Source organism: Oratosquilla oratoria, chromosome 33 (genome assembly GCF_046742065.1).
Source record: "Oratosquilla oratoria isolate Oo_2021 chromosome 33, ASM4674206v1, whole genome shotgun sequence".
Classification (NCBI taxonomy): domain Eukaryota; kingdom Metazoa; phylum Arthropoda; class Malacostraca; order Stomatopoda; family Squillidae; genus Oratosquilla; species Oratosquilla oratoria.
Genome location: NC_134809.1, coordinates 38,790,481 through 38,809,610, shown reverse-complemented (window position 1 = coordinate 38,809,610; position 19,130 = coordinate 38,790,481). Strand labels below are relative to the sequence as shown.

General features: G+C 36.8%; 1 protein-coding gene across 6 annotated transcripts in view; it reads right to left on the bottom strand.

The window, feature by feature from the left end:
* Positions 1-19,130, bottom strand: part of l(3)80Fg (dnaJ homolog subfamily C member 16 l(3)80Fg) — a 154,452-nt gene that overhangs the window by 19,188 nt on the left and 116,134 nt on the right. For all 6 annotated transcript variants that reach the window (XR_012965710.1, XR_012965712.1, XR_012965711.1 and 3 more), the window contains exons 14-16: positions 11,414-11,618; positions 2,290-2,337; positions 2,082-2,192 (exon numbers count right to left, since the gene is read on the bottom strand). Coding sequence is in view for 3 of the 6 variants with exons in the window: in XM_076172811.1 (XP_076028926.1) it covers positions 2,082-2,192; positions 2,290-2,337; positions 11,414-11,618 (364 nt within the window). In the remaining 3 variants the exon portion in view is untranslated. The remainder of the gene's footprint in view (positions 1-2,081; positions 2,193-2,289; positions 2,338-11,413; positions 11,619-19,130) is intronic.

Below are 19,130 nucleotides of genomic sequence, written 5' to 3'. Positions count from 1 at the left end.
AGAAATAGTGAAACTGTGTCAAGGGAATGATGAATATATAGATGTAGAAATGGTTGAAATTATGAATATTTTAAATCTGTATTCACAATTGAAAATATACAAAATTGGGATGAAGGACATAGAGAAAGATCTCCTGCAATGAAAGATATAATTGAGACACAGAAAGAAATAAGGGACCAAATAATAAACCTTGATGTCAGAAAATCACACAGTCTGGATGGCATTGCAAATTGGATACTAAAAGAATGTATAGATGAACTAACAGACAAAATATATAAGAAGGAAAGGTACCACAAGATTAGAAAAATGCAAATATTGTACCAATATATAATGGGAGAGATAAAGAGGACCAACAAACTATAGACCAGTCTCCCTTAAAAGCACAATAGCTAAAATATGTGAGAAAATGATCTAAAGTAGATGGATTAAACATCTGGTAGAAAATAATCTACTTAATCCAAAACAATTTGGCTTTAGACATGGAAGATCATGTATTTTCCTAGTTGTATTTTGTGGGAGGAAACCTATGCTAGTAGTGACCTGCAGTTGTATCTTTCCACATCCAGTTTTTTTCTTAAAATCATGTTTAGTTTTAGCACTCACTGTTTCCTCTTTCAGACTGTTCCATATATTTATTACTGTGTGGAAAACTGTTTTTTTTTTCAGATCTCTTTTGTAACTGTCTTAAGTTTCTTCTCGTTTCCTCTTGTATTTCTTTCTGTCCCATTTTAGTAGGTCATCCTTATCAAGAATTTCCATCACTTTCATAATTCTGTAGATGGTTATCAGATTACCTCTTCAACTTCTTTGTTCTAGGGTTAAGTTTAGTTTGTCCAATCTTTGTTCAAATGTCAAAATGCAAAGTGTTGGTGCCATCTTTGTCATTGCTCTTTGAATACTTTCCAGTTTATTTATTTATTTATTTATTCATTTATTTATTGTACTAGGTGTCCAGAGAGATGCTGTGTATTCCAATTTCAGCCTGAGAAAGAAAATAAGATTCTAGGACTGATTGAATGATCTTTGACTTCAAAAGTCCATTTCTCTTTAACAAGTTATATAAATTGTTAGTCTGTCCACATTTGGTTACTGAATCTCATTAAAGACCTAGTTATGGACCAAAAGGTCTCCTGTCAGCTTGCTCTGCCTTTGTAATCCTTCCTGCAGAGGCTGTGCAATGTAGTTCAGTTTGAAGCTTTAAGAATCATTTAGACAAACACCTAAGCAAGATGCTGTAATGACTGTCATTTATTTTATATTATTTGTTTGTTTTGTTATCATTTATCCGTTTATTATTATTTGCTTGATTCACAATTATTATTATACATCAATTTATCATTATTTACTATCTACCTGTTTGTTTATCATTTAATTATACCAATGCATTCATTTATTTGATCTATTATTATCTATATAATTATATTTTTATTCATTTATCATTATTATAATTTATTTCCAAATCTGACCTAGTTATGGACCAGAAGGTCTCCTGTTGGCATGCACCTTTGTAATCCTTTGTAATCTTTGTAAATGACAAAGATGGCACCAACACTTTCAAAATTGACATATGAACAAAGATTGTCTAAACTGGAACTACCAACCCTGGAATCAAGAAGAGAAAGAGGAGATCTACTGGCCATTTACAGAATCATGAAAGGCATAGAAGTCCTTGACAGAGAATATTTATTTAAGTGGGATAAAAGAAAAATAAGAGGACATGAAATGAAACACAAAAAGGATAATTATAGAAGAGATCTGAAAAAGAATAGTTTCCCACACAGAGTGGTGGATGTCTGGAACAAATTGGACAAGGCAACAGTATGTGCAAAAACTATACAAAAATCTATGAACAAACTAGATGCTGAAAGATACAAAGATGCACTACAAGCATAGCTCCCTTCCCATATAATACAACTAGGTAAATATACATACATAAGTATTATTAATCAATCAATTTGTTACACCAGGTTTCTCCTCAAGGAGACCCACAGCCCCTAGTAATTGGCATTGGCCTCCAGTTTGGCCCACATGTATTTCAAGATTGTAAGTAGATTTACTGAAGGAAAGTTTTAAGTACTTACATTTGTTACTACAGACTCCTTCTTTGTATCTCCAGCTTCAACATCAGACTCTGTGTCTGACTCTACATCACTGAACCCCATGAAATCACCGCTGACTCCTGATTTAGCAGGCTGTGAACATGCAATATTGATTAGAATCCTTATCTAGTATATGTAAATTAATTACCATGAAATACAGTGAGAAACTAAATGAATGGGTATTACTTACTCTTTTACGCAATCCCTCAGGTTCTGTGACGGTCTGCCCATTTCCATACTGTCAATCAGAAAATTGGACACATTTTCTTTATCAAACACAATACAGACCTCTGCTTATCTCCTATGATTATTATCCTTTGTAGAGGGGGGGGGGGAGACTGAAGAAAATAATATTTTTTATGTCCTGAGTAATATTAAAAAAAATTCTATCGATATACCAAAAGGTTTCTTCCCCTTGTGAGGGAGGTAGCCGGTCAAGGCACCCACCACCAACCCATCCCATGCCCACCCAACACCCATTTGTTTCACTTTTATCTTAGCTCTTTGTGAATGAAGGGGTATTCCTGAGCCCCCACCCGTTGCCCAGGTCATTGATGAATACATACATACATACATATACCAAAGGCATCGTTGCATAATTTTTTTTACTTCTTCTTCACCAATTTTATAACTTCTCGATATTCTATTTTTACTTTTTCCAAACTCCATTATTCTATACTTTTTGATATTGAAGTTTACTTCCCACTTTTGACTCCATTTCCAGATTTTGTCTATGTTTATCTGTAATGATTCACAATCTTCTTCTGTACTTTTAGTATTTTTGTGTCATCTGTGAAGAAGTTCATATAACACTCCACTTCTTCATCCATGTAATTTATATATATATATCAAACATGATTGGAGCCAATACCAAACCTTGTGGGACACCACATATAATTTCTTCCCAATTTGAGTATTTGTCTCTAATTACTACTCTCATTTTTCTCCCAGTCAGGAAGTCTTCCATCCATTCCAATAATTTTCCTTTAATGCCACCTATTGATTCTATATTTCTTATTAGATTTTTGTGTGGTACTATATCAAATGCTTTTTGTAGGTCGAGAAAGGCAGTCTTCCCATCCATCCCTTTCTTGTATTATTTCTATTAGTCTCGAATAGAAGCAGATCAGGTTTGTTGTACATGATCTTCCTTGTCTAAATCCAAATTGATTTGGATTCAGTATATTTTTCCTTCCGGATGTTTAAACCATCTACTTTTGATACCTTTTTCACATATTTTTGTTATTATGCTTGTAAGGGAGACTGGTCCGTAGTTGGTTGGATTTTCCTTGTTCCCTCCTTTTATTTATTAGTACAATACTTGCTTTTTTTCCAGTCCTGTGGAACCTTTCCTTCTTTGAGTGAGTATTTAATTATATTGTATATTTTGTCTGTCAACTCCTCTATGCATTCTTTCAGTATCCAATTTGCAATTCCATCCGGACTGTGTGATTTTCTGACATTAAGGTTTATTATTTGGTCTCGGATTTCCCTCTGTGTTACAGTTATTTCCTTCATTGGGGGGGTATCTCTCTCTCTCTCTCTATTTCCTCACAGTTCTGTGAACTTTCAATTGTGAATACCGATTTGAAATGATTGTTCATAATTTCAGCCATTTCCACCTCTCTATATTCATAATTTCCCTGGCACAGTTTTTCCATTTCTTGTTTGTTTTTTAGTTTACCACTTACATACCTGTAAAATAGTTTAGGTTGTTCCTTGCATTTTTCCATTATATCTTTCATAGTTTCTCTTTTCATCTCTGCATATTCTTACATAATCATTTCTTAGTTTGATATATGTTTGACATATATTTGCTTTTTTTTTTCTTCTTTTTTTTCTTTTTTCTTTTTTTCCAAGTTTTGTCCCTTATCCTCACTACATTTTTTGTTGAACCAGCTTTTTATGTTTACTCTTTCTTCTGTTGTGGTACATGTTTGTTCACTCCCTCATTATAAATTTCTTTTAGTATATTCCATTTCTATTCCATCTTTGTTTCTTCATTTAGGAAGTTATCCCAGTTTCTGTCTGGCCAAATGAGGTGCATTGTATTTTGGTAGTAATGATAACTGGAAGGTGGTAAGATCTGAGGGCTACAACCACTTTCTATGAAGTTGTTGGGGTTAGGCAGGGGAATAGAAGGTGATGTCAGGAGAGGAGTGAGTGTAGAGGGCTTATGGGGGATCTGTGTGTGATTACGGATGTTGTTCATGATGGTGAGTCAAGTTGTGTTTGTAGATCAAACCCTCTGTCCATTACTGGATTGTTGACATACCAGATTGACAACTTGATGTTAAAGACAACACCCAAGATGAGGTCAGGGATGATGGCAATTTGGTTAAGGTTGGGCCTAAAGTTGTTTGGAATGGGGGTGGGTGGGTTACATGTTGACTGTTGTCATTGTAGATTTGTTATTATCATTGTGGATATATGGTTTATGTAAATGGCCCAATGGGAAGTCAAAAACTTTTAAACGAGTAATAGAGCTTGTGTTGGGAATGGTGAGATTGAGTGGTTTGCAGTGAAGTTTGGGGTGCACCAGGATTGTGTTGTCACATGAATGTGGTGGTATGGGAGGTAGATTCAAGATTAATAGGCATAGGATTAGAGATGGTTGGAGAGAGTGGGAGTGAAAGGCAAGCCAGTTGTTGTTTGAGGATTACAATGAACCTTAGGCTGGGTCAGAGGAGGGTGGAGGGCCTGAGGCTGTTGGTGACTTGAGTTTGGAAAGGTATGTTGTGGGAGGAAATTGAAAGTAAATGTGGGTACATGCAAGATGGTGAGATGTACAAGGGGAGAGGGTGGCAGTAAGTTGGAATTAAGACTTAGAGGAGAGAGGTTAGAGGATGGATAATTTTAAGTATTTAGGGTCACATGTAGCAGGCAATGGAGGAGTGGGTGTGAAGGTAAACTGTAGAGGGAACCAAATAAATGTCTTGAGGGAATGATTAGTGTTATGAAATTTAAGGACAGTTTTAAATGTATTTGAAATGATGTGTTTGAAAAGTATGGTGGGTGTTACAAGGATAGATAGTGAGACATGAGGTGAGGAAAGCATGAGGAAGAAAAAGATCTGGTACATAAGACTGATGAAATAATTCTGGGATGGTTTAGGCACATGGGAAGAATGAAGAAAGATTAGCAAAAAGAGAATGGTAGGTAGAGGTGGATGGAGTGAACTTGAGGGGAAGACCAAGAATGAGATGGATAGGGTAAAGGGTGCTTTGAATAAAATGGAAATGTCTGTTTCTGTTAGGCATGGAAAGGACAAGGCAAGAGATAGGTGTGAGTGGACAATGGTTGTGAATGAAACATACATTAATGCGACCTGAAGGGATCTTTCACCTTTGTTATTTTTGTATGAGGGGAAGAAGAGGGAGGGTTGCCATCTAAATGTACCAGCTGGCCCTGATAAGCATAAGCTGAGTCTTACTGTACTGGTTTTGACCCAGGCAGTGGAAGACAACAGAAATGACTCTTCATACACGAGGTGTTTTCATGAATGGGAAATGGGAGACAGATGAGAGTGGGATGAGCAGGAAAGGGTGTGTTGGATGGCTACAACCCATATATGGGGGAAGAAGCCTATTGGTATACAGATAGACTTCATAGTCATCTTATGTGGAAAGTAGACCATATTGGAGGGCTAAGAGTAGTTACTACTTGAATGGATGAAAGATTTTTGGATTATAAGGCATATGAAAATGGTAGTGATAAGATAGATACCAGGAAGGAAAACAGTGACCAGAAGAGTTCCACAAATTTCAGTGCTAGCACCTATAATATTTCTTATATATCATAGAACAAATCACTTGTAATTGTGAAGTCTTTCAAATAATCAACCCAACTGTCACTGGACTTGATCTGGGGACCATTACTGGCCCTTTGCTCTGCTGACCACACCACTGAGCATACCAAAAGGTTTTGGCTCTTTTGGTATATTTAGTGATGTGGTCTGTAGAGTGGGGGGCTAGCAGTATGATGGTCCCTGGATTGAGTCCCCCAACAGCCATACAATTATTTCTTATGTGAGATGATGGAAGGTACAATATGCTATGCCAACATATTTAAAGATAGCACAAAAATCATTAGATGAGTGAAAAATGAGGACTGCAGGCTATTGCAAAAAATCTAGATGCTATATTCAATGGAGTCAAGAATGAAAAAGTAATTCCAACACCTAAAACTGGCAAAGTATTGGCAATAACTCTTCCTTTGGGAACTAACCCATTACAAAAACAAAAAAGAGAGAGATTTAGGAGTGTAGATGAAAGACAACCTATCACCTCACAAACATATCAGCTGGATTGTTGCATAAGATTTAAGTGGCATTTCACTATATGGATGAAGAGAGACCAATGGCAGGTACCTGCATGTGGTGGTCCTGCAACATGAACAATAAAGCTGCCTATTTCAAATACTGTCAACCCCCTCACTTCCATCAGACGGTGTGGCCCTGAGACGCTGACACTCTGTCTCTAGACTAGACCCAAGGTCTTTGTCAATCAGCTTCAGCTGGATTTCTTACACCTTTTCACATATGGACAGCTGACAACCAGTAACTGCTCTCTTCTCCCTACAACTTTTGGGTGGTGACACAGAAACAGTCCTACATTGATACAAGATCAAGGGATTACAAAAGATAGCTACCAAATTGGTCCCCACCCTGGCAGATAAACTATATGAGTAAAGACTGAAAGCACTGTGTCTACCAACATTGAAAGATAAAAGAGAAAGAGGTGATATTATTACAGTACTGACAGAAGAGACCTCTTGATTAAGGATAGGGGTCTTTAAGAGGTCATGATAACAAATTAAGGAAGACTACATGTTAAAAGGATATGAAGGAATATAGTTTTCCATATAGATGCAAAAATACTTGGAATGGCCTAGATGTTCCAAACTGAAACAACACATTTATTAATATCTAAATATGATTGGAAATCACTGATATAGATTAAGTTGAAAATGTACACGAATTTATAGCTAGGTACGATAAATTGGAGAGTAGGAAACAGGACCCAATGAGTATTATTCCTTTCCTGTACAATTAGGTTGATACACAAGCTTCATGACCTATGCCCAAATCTTGAAAAAAAAGACACAAACCTGGTTCAGAAAGCAGATGTTGACTGACTTAAAAGGGAATATGATTTTGCCAAATCAAAAAAATAAATTTTCTCAATACCATATAAGTAAGTGTGGCCACAACAATATCAAATGAAGATAAGGTCAATGAATTGTTGAAGGTACAAAGGCTGGTTATCTGGCCAACAGAAGGATACAGTAAACTTTAAAGAGATCATTGAGTAGAAGAGATGTACATTTTGCCTAGAAGTAATAATGAAAGTTATTCTATATATATCAAAGTTTAATCACCATGCCCAGGTACAACTTTGCATTTTTTTTTATAATGTTATCTATTTTCATGAGAACCATGTCTAAAACAAATATCTAATCTCAGGCATGAACCTAGCGAAGTCCTAAAGAGTGGTGAAGGACAGAGAGAACTGGAGGAAAGTGGTGGATGTGTCTTCGACAGCACCCCAATGATTTCAGCAGAAGTCAAAGGATAAGTAACAGGTAAATTGTGTAGAACAGGTGGCAGGTTGTAAATGATAAGTAGTATGCTGCAAGTGCTTTTTTTTCATGTTCTGATAGTGGTGCTTGATTGATGTAATGAGATGGGTGAGTGGTGTTTAGGGTTCTAGCTAAGAAATGTATTCCTACCATTTTCATATTATGTTCTATGGGGAAGACTTTAGTGTCTGTGTGCAGGTGTCCAATTAGGATGGTTCTGGTGCATCCTGTTATTATTCTTATTACTTTATTGTGTACTGTAGGTTATTTGAGTTTATCTTGTTGGAACAAGAAGGACAGGAGGAAATAGAAGGAAGGGTAGTGAATGATGGGATGAGGAAACAAAGAAGGTTGTAGAAGAGAAGAAGCGAGCTTTCACAGATTGGTTACAAAATAGGACGAGGGAGTCATATGAGAGGTACAAAGAAAAGAAAAGAGAAGTAAAGCAAAAGGTAAAGGAGGCAAAGAGGAGAGCAGATGTGAAGTGGGGTAAGAGTACGACAGCAAATTTGAAAGTAATAAAAAGATGTTTTGGAAAGAAATTAAGAGAGGAAGAGGAGACGAATCAAGTAGAGAAGAAAAGGTAAAGGTGCAGATGGATAATGCAAGAGAAGGCAGTAAGGGGAAGATGGGAAAAATATTTTAGGGAGTTGCTAAATGTGAAGGAGGATAGGGAGGGAAAGATAGTTGCAGTGGGAAATGCTAAGAAAATGACCATGATGAGTGAGGAAAATGGAGGAGAAATAAGGAAGGGTGAAGTGAAGGCAGTTGTTAAGATGATGAAAGCAAGCAAGGCACCTGGGCTGGATGAATGCCATGCAGAATGTCTAAAAAAAGGAGGTACAGTGATGGTGGACTGGATGGTGAGGTTATTTAATGTTTGCTGAAGAGAGGGTAGAGTGCCGGAGGACTGGAGGAGTGCCTGTATAGTTCCACTTTACAAGGGAAAAGGGGACAAGTGTGAATGTAGTAGTTTCAGAGGGATTAGCTTGTTAAGTGTAGTTGGGAAGGCTTATGGGAGGATCTTGATTGAGAGGATTAGGAGAGGAACAGAGGGAGTAATTGGTGAGGAACAGTGTGGATTTAGGACGGGTAGCGGTTATGTAGATCAGATCTTTATGGTAAGACAAATATGTGAGAAAGCTATAGGAAAGGGGAAGGATGTTTTTTGGCCCTTTATGGATCTGGAAAAGGCTTATGATAGGGTAGACAGAAAGGCACTGTGGGAGGTTATGCAGATATATGGGATAGGAGGAAAGCTTCTAGGAGCTGTCAAGAGTTTTTATGAGAGTAGTAGAGCTTGTGTCAGGATTAGAAATGGAGAGAGTGAGTGGTTCGAGGTAAAGGTGGGACTTTGTCAAGGATGTATTATGTCGCCCTGGCTGTTCAACTTTACATGGATGGGGTAGTGCGAGAGGTAAATGCAAGGGTAGTGGGTCAGGGATTGGAGATGATTAAAGAAAATGGAGAAAAGTGGGAGGTGAGCCAGCTGTTGTTTGCGGACGACACTGCGCTTGTGGCAGGATCAGAGGAGGGATTGAGGAAGTCAGTAACAGAGTTTGGGAGAGTATGTGATAGAAGAAAGCTAAAGATAAATGTGGGTAAAAGTAAGGTGATGAGATGTTCAAGGGGTGAAAGTGGCAGTAGACTGGAGGTGAGCATTAAGGGAGAGCAACTGGAGGAAGTGGATAGTTTTAGATACTTGGGTGCAAATGTGGCAGGAAAAGGTGGAGTGAAGGTGGAGGTAGAATGTAGATTGAGAGAAGCAAGTAAATGCCTTGGTGGATTGAAGAGTGTAATGAGGAATAGACATTTGGGAATGGATGCTAAGAGGAGACTGTATGAAGGAGTGATTGTGCCAACAGCACTGTATGGGGCAGAAACATGGAACATAAGAGAGGAAGAGAGAAGGAGTTTGAATGTGTTTGAGATGAGGTGTCTGAGAAGTATGATGGAGGTTACTAGGCTAGATAGAGTGAGAAATGAGGAGGTGAGGAGGAGAACAGGGGTGGAAGGGGAATTGGGAGATAGGGTTGATGAAAGAGTATTAGGATGGTTTGGACACATGGAAAGAATGAGTGAAGAAAGACTAGTAAAAGAGGTGTGGAAGGCAGATGTGGAGGGAGTGAACATGAGGGAACGTCCTAGGATGAGGTGGATGGATGGGGTGAAGGGGGCTTTGTGGAAGAGGGGAATGTCTGTTGAGGAAGGACGGGAGAGGACAGAAGATAGGGGTGAATGGAGAATGGTTGTATAGGGATAATGTTGTGATGCATGAGGTGGAATGGGCAGGGGGGATGGGGGGTGAGGTAGTATGTGTGAGCAAATTTTGACGCAGCCTGAAGGGATTTCTCCCCGTCTTCTCCTTTTATGCATGAGGGGACAGAGGGGGGGGGGGTTTGCCGATTTAATGAAGTGGCCTTGCTGTGGATGTGCTGTGTCTTGTGACACTGCTTCTGACTCAGGGCAGTGGACAAGATGCAGGGATGACCCGTCATCCAGGAGGTGCTAAGATAAGAGGGAGGGTGGAGGGGTGTGGAGTGTATTCAGGGATGGAATGGGTGGGAATGATTTTATGCCTTTTCCTTTTTGGCTACCTCCCTTGTAAGGGGGAAAAAGCCTTGGTATATATATGTATGTATGTATCTTGTTGACAGCTGGGAACCATGCTATAGAGGTGTAGTCAAGGATGGTGTTTAAGAACTGCTTTAGGAGGTTTATTAAGATTTATTGGAGTTTCTTTCTGTTGTCCAAAGTCAGTGTTTCCAATGGATTTTATTAGATTTTTTTTCTTACAGATTTTCAGTCAGATCTTTGACATGTGGGCTGAAAGTCATACAAATATCAAATGTGAGACTTAGATTTTTAGGGTTCTTTTCCAATGAAAGGGTTGGCCATTAGTTTTACTATTAGATTTCTTTTTTATTCATTGTTGCCTGAAGTGAATATCACTGTTGATTTTTGGAGTGAGGCTTCCATTCTCTTATTTCTGAGTCATTGTTTTAGTTTGTTCATGTACGTTTGGGTGTTCTTGGCTGCAATTTTGTAGTTAGTATACTGGGTTATTGTTAAAGCATCTGCACAAGAAAGTACATTGGGATTACACTCTGATTCTGGGGTTGGGCACTTGTAAAGAGATTGAATAGCATAGGTAAAAGTGCTACACCCTAGGGGTACTCCATTGTATAATAATTTTGTTCTTATAGTTTGTTGTTTTGGTTTACTCTGCATTGTCTTCCTGCAATGAAATTGGGGAACCATTTCTTGTCATTCTTATGTGTCTGTCCCTATGACTTTTTTTTATAGTATGTGTCTAGGGACCTTACTAATTTCAAAACCAAAGAAGTACATAAATAATAACCCATGCTGCAGAGCTAATGTCTGCATTCATATGGTAAAAGATTTGTCCATGTTATATAATACACATAAGTAATTACACATACAAAACTTAACTCATATATGATATATAATGTGTGCTTTTGACAGATGCAAACAATGACAGCTCCTTTTATATATTCTAAAACTAATTTGGTGTGGTTTACATACAATACCAGCTGTGTCTACTACACTTATATTCTAAAACTAATTTGGTGTGGTTTGAACTTCCATAACTTATTCTAATTCAGCAGTGAAAATCTGAACAATAAAGGAACTTGACTAAACTGAAGAGCATGCTTTATATATATAACTCAACAAATAAAAACAAAGATCCTTCAACAGACTTTTTATGTTACCTTCATTAGTCCTTCAGGATGCTTGGCATGGAAGAGGCAATAGTACTTGCGATGACCATTAAGAGCAATGACAGTGCCAATAGTATTTTTGGGATTGATGGATAAATCCCTGGGTTCAGTGAGTCCGAGAACTAAAATACGTTTGTACCATTCCATTGCTGAAGGTCGATCAATATTGAGGAAAGCAAACATTAGAGTTTTATTCCTGAAAAGAAAAATTCCATATCATCATAACTGCACGTAAGGCCCAGACATTCTCCTACCACTAGTTTAAGCTTTTTTTGCTATCCAAGAACTTAAATACATTTGTGCCATTACATTGCTGTAGTTTGATTAATATTGAGGTAAGCAAATATTAGTTTTATTTCTGAAAAGAAAAAATCCATAACATCATCATACATACATACATACATATACCAAAGGCTTTTTCCCCCTTACACGGGGGATAGCCAAAAAGAAAAAGGCATAGAAATCACTCCCACCCATTTCATTTCCCATATATTCCACTCCCCTCCACCCTCCTCCCTCCCTCCTATCTTGGCACCTCCTGGATGATGGGTCATCCCTGCATCCTGTCCACTGCCCTGGGTCAGAAGCAGTGTCGCAAGACACAGCACATCCACAGCAAGGTCGCTTCATAAATTCAGCGACCCCCCCTCTCCGTCCCCTCATGCAGAAAAGGAGAAGACGAGGAGAAATCCCTTTGAGCTGCATCAAAACATCATCATAACTGTACATACGGTACAGATATTCTCCTACCACTAATTTAATTTTTTTTTTTTGCTGTCAGAAATGGGTACATCTGCACAGCACATGTCTAACCTTATCTGCTAAAAGTGCCTGTACCTTATGGATAACATCCCTGCTTTCCTTTTATTGATTTTGATAGCATAACATGATTCTGGTAATATAAACAATCTATATATGTAATAACTGTTGCCTTACATCTTAATATGTGGAAACTCATAGCTGCACTGTAGTCAACAATTGTCCTTGAGCCTTCTCATACCTCTCTGGGAAGAAAAACTACACTGCTGTCTATGTTATATATGTGCATTTACCTAATTGTATTTTACGGGATGAGAGTTATGCTTGATATGACCTACTTTTGTATCTCTCCGCATCTAGTTTGTTCTTAAAATCTTGTATAGTTTTGGCACTCACTGTAGGAATTTTACTATGTCACTGGTTAGTTGGAGGAAAAGGAACAGAGCAGCTGCTAGTTGTTAGCTCCCCTTGGAGGAAAGATAGGCAATGCTGATAGAGATCTTGAACCTGGGATGCAAACCTCTCCGGGATGAACCTCCTGATGGATGTGAGATGTTGATAGATCTTAAGATGAACAGCAGGAACAGTAATCCCTCCAACATCTATCCAATTGATGCCAAAGGGTCCAGTTTTGGGTTTCAACAGATATAGGCACTGGGGCCCAGTGGGTAGGTTATGATCCTTCATAAACTGGATAATATGCAATCTAACCTAACCAGAAGTAATTTTGTGCTATTCTATCGTATGTACACTATAATATAAATGTAATAATGTAATAATAAATCAATAAAATAACAGAAGCCTGGTAAAACAACAATATGTACAGACCCAGTCAAACCACCAAGACCCAACCCAATGTGGATGGGGTGAAAGTGACACTCCATGAAGAAGGGAAGAGGGCAAAAGATAGGTGTAAGTGAAGCAGCTATGAGTGGATGAGGATCTAACATTCAAAAGGATTTCTTCTTTTCTGCTTAGTAAATTCTGGTGGGGATAAACTAGCTCCAACTGTTGGACCCTGCTGTGAAAGTATAGTGTCCTGCTCTACTGCCTCTGACCCTGAGCATTGGGTGAGAGATAGGGATGATCCTCTCCTTAAAGAATTAAAATCAAACCATTATCCCTGGTCTTCCTTGCAAAAGACCTGCAACCTTCAAACCCCTAGGAACAGTATCTGGGTGGGTCCACCAGTCATTCAAAGATATGTTGTCTAGAGATTGTTAGTATGCAGCATTGTAATATGAGTTATTCTATATCCTCTGTGTAGTAGTTGGATCTAGAGAAGTTGGAATATGTGGTTAGGTCTACTCTGTGTTGGTTCTGTTTCAATGCTGGATGTTGTCCTGAACACAAGCATGCCAGTGTGGTTCTTAGTAGATGTGGGAATTTTTTTGTTCCATGAGATTTATGTTTGGGGATTCTTGGAAGAGTTCCGATTTTGGTGGTCTGTATTGACAAGCTTGTTTAGTAATCTGAGTGTATTTACCTAGTTGTATTATACAGGAAGGGAGCTATGCTCGTGGTGACCCGTCTGTATCTTTCAGCATCAAGTTTTTTCTTAAAATCTTGAATAGCGTTTGCACACACTGTTTCCTTATCTAATTAATTCTAGGTATCCACCCCTCTATGTGGGAAGCTATTCTTTTTCAGATCTCTTCTATAGTTATCCTTTTTGAGTTTCATATCTTGTTTTTCCATTGTCTCATTCTAATAAATCATCTCTATCTAGGATTTCCATTCCTTTCATGATTCTATAGACAGTAGATCTCTTTCTCTTCTTTGTTCCAGAGTTGGTAGTTCCAATTTGGACAATCTTTGTTCATATGTTAATTTAAAGAGAGTTGGTGCCAATTTTGTCGTTTTTCTTTGTATTCTTTCTAATTTCTTTATATTCTTTTTAGTACTGGGTGTCCATAGTGTTTGCTGCATACTCCAGTTTTGGTCTTATTAGTGTAACTAATACTTTTTAACAATTTCCTCATCCAAATAGTCAAATGCCACTTTCATTGACCTTAATAGGTTGAAGGTTTCTCTGACTATTTTATTGATATGATTGTCCAGTGTCATGGCTTTGCTGATTATTACTCCAAGGTCTCTTTCTGAGTTCACTTTTTTGACTTCTTGTTCACCAATTTTACAATCTCTTGATATTCTATTTTTACTTTTTCCAAACTCCATTATACTACACTTCTTGATATTTAAGTTTACTTCCCACTTTTGAGTTAATTTCCAGATTATGTCTAGGTCTAACTTTAATGATTCACAATCTTCCTCTGTTCTTACTTTCTTTAGTATTTTTGCGTCATCTGCAAAGAAATTCATATAACACTCCACTCCTTCATCCATGTCATTTATATATATGGCAAACATGACTGGAGCCAATACTGAACCTTGCGGGACACCACTTATCATTTCTTCCCAATTTGAGTATTTGTCTAATTACTACCCTCGTTTTTCTCCCAGTCAGTAAGTCTTCCATCCATTCCAATAATTTTCCTTTAATGCCACCTATTGATTCTATTTTTCTTATCATATTTTTGTGTGGTACTATATCAAATGCTTTTTGTAGGTCTAGAAAGGCACAGTCTACCCATCCATCCCTTTCTTGTATTATTTCTATCAGTCTCAATTAGAAGCAGATCAGGTTTGTTGTACATGATCTACCTTGTCTAAATTCATATGGATTTGGATTCAGTATATTCTATTCTTCCAGATGTTTAAACCATCTACTTTTGATAACTTTTTCACATATTTTTGCTATTGTGCTTGTAAGGGAGACTGGTCTGTAGTTGGCTTGATTTTCCTTGTTCCCTCCTTTATATATTGGTACAATATTTGCATTTTTCCAGTCTTGTGGTACCTTTCCTTCTTGGAGTATTTATAGTGTATGTTTTATCCGTCAATTCCTCTATGCATTCTTTTAATATCCAATTTACAATTACATCCAAACCATGTGATTTTCTGACATCAGGGTTTTTTATTTGGTCTCTGATTTTCTGTGTTACAGTTATTTCCTTCGTTGGGGAGTATCTCTCTCTCTCTATTTCCTCACAGTTCTGTAAACTTTCAATTGTGAATACTGATTTGATATGATTGTTCATAATTTCGGCCATTTCTACTTCTTATTCATAATTTCCCTGGTGCAGTTTTTCCATTTCGTTTGTTTTTTAGTTTACCATTTACATACCAATAAAATAGTTTAGGTTGTTCCTTGCATTTTTCTGTTATATCTCTTTCATAGTTTCTCTTCTCATCTCTGCGTATTTTTACATAATAATTTCTAAGTTTGATATATGTTTGCCGTCTACTCATTTTTTTCCCCATCTTTTCCAAGCTTTGCCTCTTTTATCCTTAGCCTCACTACATTTTTTGTTGTATCAGCTTTTTATGTTTACTTTTTCTTGCTTCTGTTGTGGTACATATTTGTTCACTCCCTCATTATAAATTTCTTTTAGTATGTTCCATTTCTCTTCCATCTTTGTTTCTTCATTTAGGAACTTATCCCAGTTTGCATTTTGAAAGAATTTTTTGTTTCTCAAAATTTGTTTTGTTGTACATTAGCCTTCCTTTTCTATGTTTCTCATTTTTTCTTAAGTCCATTTGCTCTTTTAGTTCAAATTCTATTAGTACATGGTCACTCTTCCCTGTTGGAGTTTTGTAATCAATTCTGTCCACAATTTCAGGTTCTTACATAAGTAATAAATCTAGTCTTGATGGTTCCTCATTGTTTCTGTATCTGGTATTTTCTTTTACCCACCAAGTCATTGTGTATTCAATGGTCATATCAAGTAGTATGTTTCCCAATAAGTCTTTTCCACTCTTCACTGTCATTTCTTCCCAACATATTTCTTTTCAGTTAAAATCACCCATAATTACTATATTTCCTCTTTCAGTATATTAGTTGATATTTTGTATATTCCAACAGTTTAGAATGATCGCTTTCTGTCCAGGACTGTGTATTGGGGGCACATACACTACTACAAATTTTCTAATTTTCATGTAACTGCTTTCAACTTTTATCATAATCAATTACACAGTTTTTTCCTTCTGTTATCTCTGTCACATTTAAGTCTTTTCTAGTCAAAAATTATACTCCCCAACCCTATTTTTCCTTTCTATTTTTGTCCAATAGTTGCATAGATCTTAACCCACAGTATTTGGTGGTAGAGGACTTTTTAATTTTGTTTCTACAATTCCCATTATGTCTGTTTTTTCTAATACCAGATAGTCATTTAATTCATTCATTCCTGAAATCATTCTGTCTATGTTGGTATAAGCTATCTTTAGTTTTTTCCTTTCTCATCCTTTTCTGTCTACTTTGTATCCTTTTTCTTGATATACAATTTTCTCAGCCTCAGGTCCACCTCTCTCTCTCTCTCTCTCAAAAAAAAAAAAAAAAAAAAAAAAAAATGTCAGTTCTTTCATTTTTTCATTTGCTTCATTTCTAAGTTCCTTTTCTTTCTCTTTTCTTCACCATTCATTTCTTTTTTCATGTATACATTTTTGTAATGATAACTATTTGCTAGTTTTGTTGTTCTAGATAGTACTTCCTCCTCTTCTATCATTTGAGACCTAAATTTTACTTTTAGTGGTGTATATCGCTTTTTTTTTTTTTTTTTTGAGTATTTTCCTATTCAATATGTTTCCTCAATTTCTATCTATATTCTGTCCTTCCTCTTCAATCTCTTTCAGAATTGCTTTAGCAATCTCTTTCTCTTCTTTTTCTCTCTAATATCTAGGATCATCATTGCCTAGCTCCTTAATTACTTTAATTATCATTTCCTTAGCATTTTCCTTGACTTGTTGCTCCACTATTTCTTTAAAAGATAATTTTTTATTTTCCTGTTCTACTTTCCACTGTTTCTTTATTTCTTGGAAATAATTTTCTTTGATCTTCTCTTCCACTTTCTCAGTCACTGCCTGTATTTGGTCCTTCATTTCTTTTTTTAATGCCTCATTTTTATTTATATCTTCATTTTTCAATCTTTCATTTTCTCCCTTGATCCTATTTAGTTCCTTTTTCAAATCATCTATCTCTGTTAGTCTCTTCATTTGTCCCTCTTAGTAGGGCTACCTCTTTATACATCTTGTACTCACATTTTAGTTCAATTATTTCATCTAATAAGTCATTGATCTCTCTATTTCTCATTATATTTTTAAACCTGGGCTTTATATCTATTTCTATCCCTCTATTCATAATTCCACCCTCTCTGTCAAAACCTGATTTTTTTTTTTTTTTTTTTTTCCCAAACCTTTGGTAAGTCTTTGGAGTTTCGTTCAGGCATGTCCTTTTGGGGATCACCCCCGTGGTGATTCCACCCTACTTACATTCAGGCATCTCTTTGTTGGTTCTTTCTTCCTTAAATCACCATCATTTTCTTCCATTTTTAGAGTAACTAATACCAAAAAAATAAAATAATAATAATAAAGACAAAAAGACAGTTACATTTTGGTCACTCATAATACACTTCTCCCTTCCTGCTTTTTTAGTAAACACTAGTGCCTGTTTCAAATTCGTCTGTCAACGGCGGGCTGCTTAGCGCTTCAGAGCTTCTTTCCATACGTCCTACTTGAGCCATTGCTTGATTGTGTATCTGTTATTGTGTGGATGTTTTGTGTATTTTACCTAGTTGTATTTTACGGGACAGGAGCTATGCTCGTTGTGACCCATTTTCGTATCTCTCCACGTCCAGTTTAGTTTTGAACTAATGTATAGTTCTGGCACTTACTGTTTCACTGTTCAGCCCATTCCAGATATCGATCACTCTGTGTGGGAAACTGTTCTTTTTCAGGTCTCTTCTGTAACTGTCTTTCTTTAATTTCTTTGCGTGTCCTCTTGTTTCTCTTTTGTCCCATTTTAATAGGTCATCTCTATTGAGAACTTCCATCCCTTTCATAATTCTGAAAATGGTCAACAAGTCGCCCTTCTCTGCTCTTATGTTGACAGCTGTAATTTTTCCAATCTTTGTTCATATGTCAAATTTGATAGTGTGGGTGCCATCTTTATTGCCGCTCTTTGGATTCTTTCTAATTTCCTTGTTGTTTTTTTTGTGCTAGGTGCCCACATTGATATAGCATATTCTAATTTCGGTCTTATCAATGTAACAATTAATTTTTTAACCATCTCCTCATCCATGTAGTCAAAGGCCACTTTTATTAATCTTAATAAATTGTAGGTCTCTCCAAATAATTTGTTTACATGTTTGTCGGGTGTCAAGTCACTTGAGATGATAGGTGGTAAGTTATTATAAATGTTTGAGTAGTATTCTGCTGTTTTTTCATGCATTCAGTTGGTGATGTTTGTGAGATGTAGTGTGATATGTATTTACTTAATTGCTTGTTGGGTCCCATTTCCTATTCTCCAGTTTTTCATATATAGCCTCAAATTCATGTACAGTTCTTAGTCTATATCCTTGATTATCAATTATCATATTTTTATTTTAATTCATGTGTTGTTTCAGCTAGGGCTATATCACCTAAACTATTCCAAGTATTTATGCATCTCTATGAAAAACTGTAAACTTCACATCCTTTCCACATGTTGTCTTTCTTTACCCCTTCACTCCGGGCCAAAATCTCGCAGGCAGCATTAGCTGCCAGACGTGCGATGTTGCGTCATAATACTCGCATTATAAAAAATAAAGTTACCGCTATATTTAGCTCGTTCTCTCTTTCACCCATGAATTTTGATAACCATAGAAAATATGATGAAGCCAGTTTACAGAGTATGGGGGTCATGCAGGTACAACTACAATAAATATAATCAAGACGCCGACATCAGCATCCTCGCGTACCCACTTGCTCCTCATGATGCCTACGTAGGCGTCATCGTATCAAAGGGGTTACTTGTTCTCATGACCTTTAAAGCCCTCCTATCCATAATGAAAACATCTCTTCTGTCAATGTAATCTATCTCCTTCAGTGATCTGATTACTGTAATTATATCACC